This window comes from Echinops telfairi, unplaced genomic scaffold, assembly GCF_000313985.2.
Source record: "Echinops telfairi isolate 266 unplaced genomic scaffold, ASM31398v2 ScPeMD7_7420;HRSCAF=8458, whole genome shotgun sequence".
Taxonomy (NCBI): Eukaryota; Metazoa; Chordata; class Mammalia; order Afrosoricida; family Tenrecidae; genus Echinops; species Echinops telfairi.
Window position 1 is genome coordinate 5,646,728 of NW_022111320.1, and position 6,229 is coordinate 5,652,956.

The 6,229-nt window shown below is 49.2% G+C and overlaps 1 protein-coding gene across 4 annotated transcripts in view; it reads left to right on the forward strand.

Annotated features, from left to right (window-relative positions):
* SCHIP1 (schwannomin interacting protein 1) overlaps positions 1-6,229 on the forward strand; it is a 155,727-nt gene that overhangs the window by 99,650 nt on the left and 49,848 nt on the right. The window contains exon 1 of one of the 4 annotated variants that reach the window (XM_045297445.1): positions 1,227-1,410. The exons of the other annotated variants lie outside the window; for them this stretch is intronic. Within the exon in view, the coding sequence (XP_045153380.1) occupies positions 1,333-1,410 (78 nt within the window). The 5' untranslated portion in view covers positions 1,227-1,332. Of the gene's footprint in view, positions 1-1,226; positions 1,411-6,229 lie in introns of those variants that run through there. 4 annotated transcript variants of the gene reach the window in all.

The window sequence follows — 6,229 nt, forward strand, 5'->3', positions numbered from 1 at the left end:
ATACTAGAAATGGGGCTGCCGTAAACTCTCTTGAGGCCGATTACGGCACATGATCCCACAGGTTCAATTTTTAAAAACTCCTCCGGGGTGAAACAGAGAGACCCGTGGCTGTCAGGAGGCCACTGGAGACGTGGATGCCAGATGAGGGGCGCTGTTGCTCGTGGTCTGTTGCTGACAGCGTGGAGGTTGGTGAAGAATCCAGGCTGGGCACTGTGTTGGTGACATTTCCTGCTTTGTAGTCACACGTCCAGACATAGATGGTGTCGCTAAATGGAAGCTTCACATGGGGCTCTTCATGGACCCATTTCTCCTGCAAACAGTAACTGTATTTTGTTTTTTTTATAAATCCTGGGCCTATTTTTACTTGATGGCCATAATAATTTGATGATGCACGTGTGTGTGTGTGTGTGTGTGTGTGTGTGTGTGTGAGCACACACTTGTTTTTCTGCTTCTTGCACCAAAACATCCTGCAGCTGTGGGCCTCCCTCTGTATATAAAGCCAGTAAACAAAACACGAAGCCCTGGGAAAAGGCTGGGACCGCGCGGAAAGGCCCGTTGTCTTCGTGCGGGAGCCCGGTCACTGGCTGAATTGGAAAGAAAAGCTGATGGATCTTTTTCTCCTGCCTATATTAATAGAACAAAGCGCTGGTCTCGGGGCCAAGAGGTCCCTCTGTGTGTTGGAAATAAATTTCAGTATTCTACTGGGCTTCTTCCAGGAGACGAGACTTGTTCATCTGATTGAAAGACATGATCCGGTGGGGCCGGGGCCGGGGCAATCGCAAGCCTAGGGGCCTCTCACGGTAAAGATGATACTGTTTTCGCTGGGCCCTGGGACACTGGCCTTCCTGTGGCTGGCAGTGTTTGGATCTATTTTTGTCCCACACACGCTCCCCCTGGTTCAGAAGAAGGTTGCCGGTTTCCTCCCAGAGCTCAGCCATGCTCGGTGGGGAGTTGAATCAGCTGCCCCGGGCTCAGGCCTCTCCTTTCCTCCACTGGGAGCTGCAGAGGTCCTTGGAGAGGAATCCGGGCGGGAACCTTCGGGGGAAGGTGGCAGCAGATGGTGGGGCGCAGGCTCTCCCCAGGCAGCGAGTCAGGAGCTGGGAGAGTGGCAGCTGCCTGGTGCCAGGGTGTGCGGACGGGCTGGGAAGCTGGGCGGGGCCGCGGCTCTGGACTGGAGGGGCACGAGGACACACACCGGCTGGCCGGACACAGACTCCTAGCTGCCTCTCCGTGTCAGCATGAGCTGTCACCAGAGTCCTGGGCAGTTGGCACATAAAGCTATCCGAATTCATGAGAGGCTATTTCTAAAGTGAGATTCTGAAGCGTGAAAGGATGAATTTGGACAGTGATGGAATGGATGACATCAGCGGTCAAGAATCTCCCTTGGATGTGGAGGGGAATTATAAAAAGGTAAGGGGGGTGGCGCTTTTGTTTGTTAACAATGGGACCTTTTATCCCCCAACTCGGAGAAAGAGCACCCTTGAGAAGTGGCCACATTCCACACTCAGTGGCCATTTGCAGCACATGTTCCAGACAGCGACATTCACAGAATCAAATACATTGAACCGGAGGGTTCGTGGTTCCAGTTTTCCAGTTTGTCTTCATTAGTATGTTATAGCAGTACGTTGATTACATGTGCTGTTACTCTGAACTTGAAACAGCTCTAATATGCATTTAATTGCTAGGCAAGTTTCTGTAGAGAATTTTTAAAATAAATTATGGACATAGGTTGACAATTCAATTTCAGTTATTTCAATTATTATACCAGAGTGCCTCTGCGGGCAACTATGAGTTGGCATTGACTCGATGGCAGTGAGTTGGAGAACTTTTGAAGTGGTTTTTAAAAATAATACCATTTAACCCCTCTTTCTAATTTTGACTTCTTTTTTTTTTTTTTTAAGAATGGCAACCACAGAAAGTCACTACAAAAGCCAGGGAGAGTTTGGGATTTTAAAAAATGGACACACGGTCTGCTATTTCTTTGCTTGCCTTTTCTTCTGATGGTCAGTAAATATATTCCAGGAATTTGTATATGGCAATTGTCTGGTAATAACAGATCCAAGTAAAAATAGCAGTAGTTGTATGGGTGAGGCCACATAATTAAACTACAAGTATATGCTTGCCTGTCCACAGAGGGCTAAACACACCCTCCCCTTACCCCGATTACCTTCCACAAGGCAAGTGCAGGTCAGAGCACCCCACTCTATGAAGAACCAGGGCCCGTCCATCACATGCTGGGCACGAAGACTTCTTTTCTCTCAGAGGCAATGTCAGTTAATACAGTCTCCCTCAACACACACACACACACACACACACACACACACACACACACACACACACACACACACAGTGTGCTCCCGCTACTAAATCTTTAATTAGACCGCATCTGCCATTAACCTTGTTCCCAGACTGGGACGCAGAATGGAGCTTCTATCATGATGGACCCTCAAGAATCATGATGCTTCATTCCATCCGCCCTGAGTGGGAACTGACCCGAAGGCACGTGTTATGAATGTGGCTGTGGGTGCATGGGGAGGCGGTGTTAAGTACACATTTTATTTCTAGAGCAGCTCACTGTGGTTTCTGTTCTGTCTCCAAAAGCTGAAGCTGAAATAGGAGGAGGCTTCACAAAGTTGGTGGAAGAATTCCATGATCTGTTCACTCCCTTTCCCCTCCACAAACTGGGTGAAGCCCTCTCGCATGTGAAATGTGAAAGAGGTGTGTGTGACCTGCCCTGTTGACTGCCCCCCACCCCCACAGGCTTTTCCATCCCTGGCAAACCCCAGGAAGGAAGGGAGCGTCCAAACTGACAAGTGCGCAGTTATGAAACCCTGACACTTCCCAGCTGCCCCTTCTGCTGCAAAGGGGTGTGCAAAAGGCAGACGCTTGGGACACTTTGCCATCAGCGTCACCCACTTATCAACCCCCAGCAGAAAAGTACTCCTGTCTCAGACTTCCTCTATTTTCAGGGCCAGAGAGTCGGCCACGGTTTTCTTTGTCAAGTTGTTTCCCAAACAGAAAAGTGTAGTCATTTGCACTTGGGAAAAATGGAAGGCGTACCAGTGCTAATGCAAAAGCAACAAATGAGTGACCACTGCAGTTTTATCCTACTTAGAGAGTGAGGGTGAGCCCCAATGCCTGGCATGAGGGAGTGGTGAAATGCAGGCAACCTGAGACGGAGCTGACTAAGGCTACGAACAGGTAAGGCGAAAGTCGCTCTGCAACATCCAACAACAGCAAAACAGAGTTGCCTTGTGCAAGGCATTATCTAACGAGGGCAGTGAATGAATGCCGCATGTGACTGTAGGAGAAATCGTATCTGATAGGTTAGTACAAAAGGCCATGCGATGAAAGTTCTAGATGTGTGGGAATGCTTACAAACCATCAGAACTTGTTTTGGAAACTAAACAGCGGAGTTGGGTTTTTTTGGGGGGGTTTGGTCTGTTCAGCTTCTTAATTATCTTTTCCGGGCAAGGTGTTCTCAAATGTGATCTCTGTGCAGACCTCAGTGTGATGAAAATATAAAAATAAAAAGCAAAAACCCCATCCCCACTGGCAGTTTTATTAAGAGCTCCTAGTGAACCAGGGCAACATTAGCTTTAGGTTTTCTTTTGATATACAGGATAAAAAATAATCTCATATAAAATCACTTTTCCTAATTAGAATCTTCCTATTTAACCGTTTTATATCCCCTTCTCTAATGTGTGTGCTGTTTAGTTGGCTAAGTAGAAAATTAAATTAGATGTCATAAAACAGTGGTCTCCAGGCTGTTTGACCTTGTATCCCAGCAGTAGAATGTTATTAAGCCCATGTCTCTAATAGGCCTATATTTTATTTATATAGTATATACATATTCCATTGTATAACTGTGATACATATATGCACATGTATGTATGTATACACTCACACACATACATACACCCACACAAATAGATCTTTTAAAGAGCATTTTTATTTTCCGTTCTAAAAATGCCTCCTTTCACCATATCCTGTGATATTTGCACCCCATTTGGAGGTTGATTGTCAAAAGCCATCGGAAAATTAGTCCGCTCTTGCCTGGGTACTGTAGAATTCCCTGTAGCAGTCAGACTAATAAATGCCACATGTGTATAGGGATTATTTTACAGGGTTGCTTTAGAGTCAGACAAACAGCCTTCAGGGGAAAAGGTCATTTTCCGACGGCTAAAATTAGATTCCATGGAGCCAAAGGAAGGAAAAGATTATGCATCTGTGCCTGTTCCTTTAGGAAGGTCCTAATTGTAAGGACGACGCTTCACCGGGGCCCTGTGGTTTATCCAATAACCATCGTATCCCAGCTGCTCAGCAGAGAACAGACCTGGATGTTTGCGCAGGAGAGCAGAGGTGTGTGTGTGCCGAGCTCACCACCCCGTCTGGCGGTGAGCGGCAACTCCTCGTCCTCTGGTAGAGAGCCACACAGCTGGTTGTATCCTGGACCAAGGGGACACGTGCCCCCTGACCCCATCAGCTCGCCTTTCCCAGGAGCCCCCTGTGTTCCTGGAACCACGAGAGGTCCCAGGGTTGCTGAGGGAGACAGCCCTCCAGGAATTCAGTGTCAGCTGTGAGGCATAGAAACAAATGGGCCGACATAGAATTGATCCCGCCTGGAAGATCCATCATCACAGGCCGCTGTGGTGAGGCACTGTAGAGTCGGCACTGCTCACGCTGACCTGTGTGGGACAGAAGGAAGCCTTGCCCCCCACGCCCCCCACCGTCCTGGGCCATCTTCATGATTGTCGGTACGTTTTGAGTTCGCTGTGTGGGCACTATGTCAGTCTCCCTCGTTGAGCATGTCCCTCTGTTTCGCCAAGATCCTCTGCCCACCCTGGTGTCCACGTCTAACAATGGGTCTTTCCTATCGGATGGACACATAGCCTGAGGGCTGCTAACTGCAAGGTCAGCAGTTCAAAACCACTCGCCACTCTGCCGAGAAAGAGGAGGCGTTCCACGCACAGGCTTTTGCTTCCCCACAAGGGCAGTTCTACCCTGTCCTAGAGGGTTGCTGTGAGTCAGGATTGACTGGCTGGCAGGGAGTTGGGCTAGGGATTTTTTGGAATGTCTAAAGAAAGCAAGACCGAGCCTCGCCACTGACTCCAACCGCTGGCTGTCATCCTTCTAAAACTGGCTTGTTAGATTGTTCTGGAAGCCCAGGGCATGTTCTACATTCTTTCCCCACACCACAATTCCCATGCACCCATTCTTCTGCCCCTCCCTTTCACTGTCCGGCTTTTGTAGTCCCGTGAGGAGGTTAAAAAGACCAGGGCTTGCATCAAGCCCACCTTCAGAGGGACATCTTTTCTCTGTAACACTTTGAAGAGATTTTCGACAGCTGGTTTGCCCAGTGCAGCAAGCCCTGTGATTGCCTGTCTACCGCTTCCGTGGATGGTGATTATTGATCCAAGTGGAATGGAATTAGGACAGCCTCACTCTTTTTCTCCAGATGTTCACATCGGGATGGGAACTTGTAGAACTTAGAAAGCATGTAGGTTATGTAGGCCGAGGAGGTTGGAAATTCAGAGTACACTGAGAGAGAGAAATCAGGAAAATGGGATGCAGTCTGCTGCGGCAGAAGACTAGCTCCAGCGCTGTCCCAAGCAGAGGGAGGTTGGCTCTGCCGTCTGTTCCCAGGTAGCTGCTGCGGCAGCAGAAGCAGAGCCGCAGACAGACGGGCTGTGTGAGGTGAGAGCAGCGGGGAAAGCCTACCCGCCTGCTTTGTTCCTCTGAGGGGCTGTCTCTAGTGTTGTGCATCCAATTATGTTAAAAGATTAGGGAGGACCCTGTGAAAACATTAAAAGGCTAGAAGGAACAATATTTAAAGTGGAGCCACAGCTGCGCCTCATGTTTTTTTTAAAAGGTGAATGGAAATGACTGCTTGAGATAAACTGCAATAAACAGGAACACAGAATGCCAGCTGCCATTCCAGGCCGGGGCTCTGCCAGCCCCACACAATTACAGAGGAAAAGCAGCGTCGGCCTCCATTAACCCTCGGGGCTTCCTGTCTGTGAGCACCTGGAGCTCTGTGCACTCGCCCAGCCCCACCTCAGCCACCTGGGGGAGGTGGCAGGGCCCACCCTCGGGGCTGCTGCTCTTTAGAGGGAGACATGGGCTCGGCTGTTCTCCATGTTACTGAGCTGAGGTCAGGGTTCTCTACAGCACACCACCCTGCTGGCGCACCTTGGTTAGCCAGCCTGGCGTAGTCAGGACAGGGACC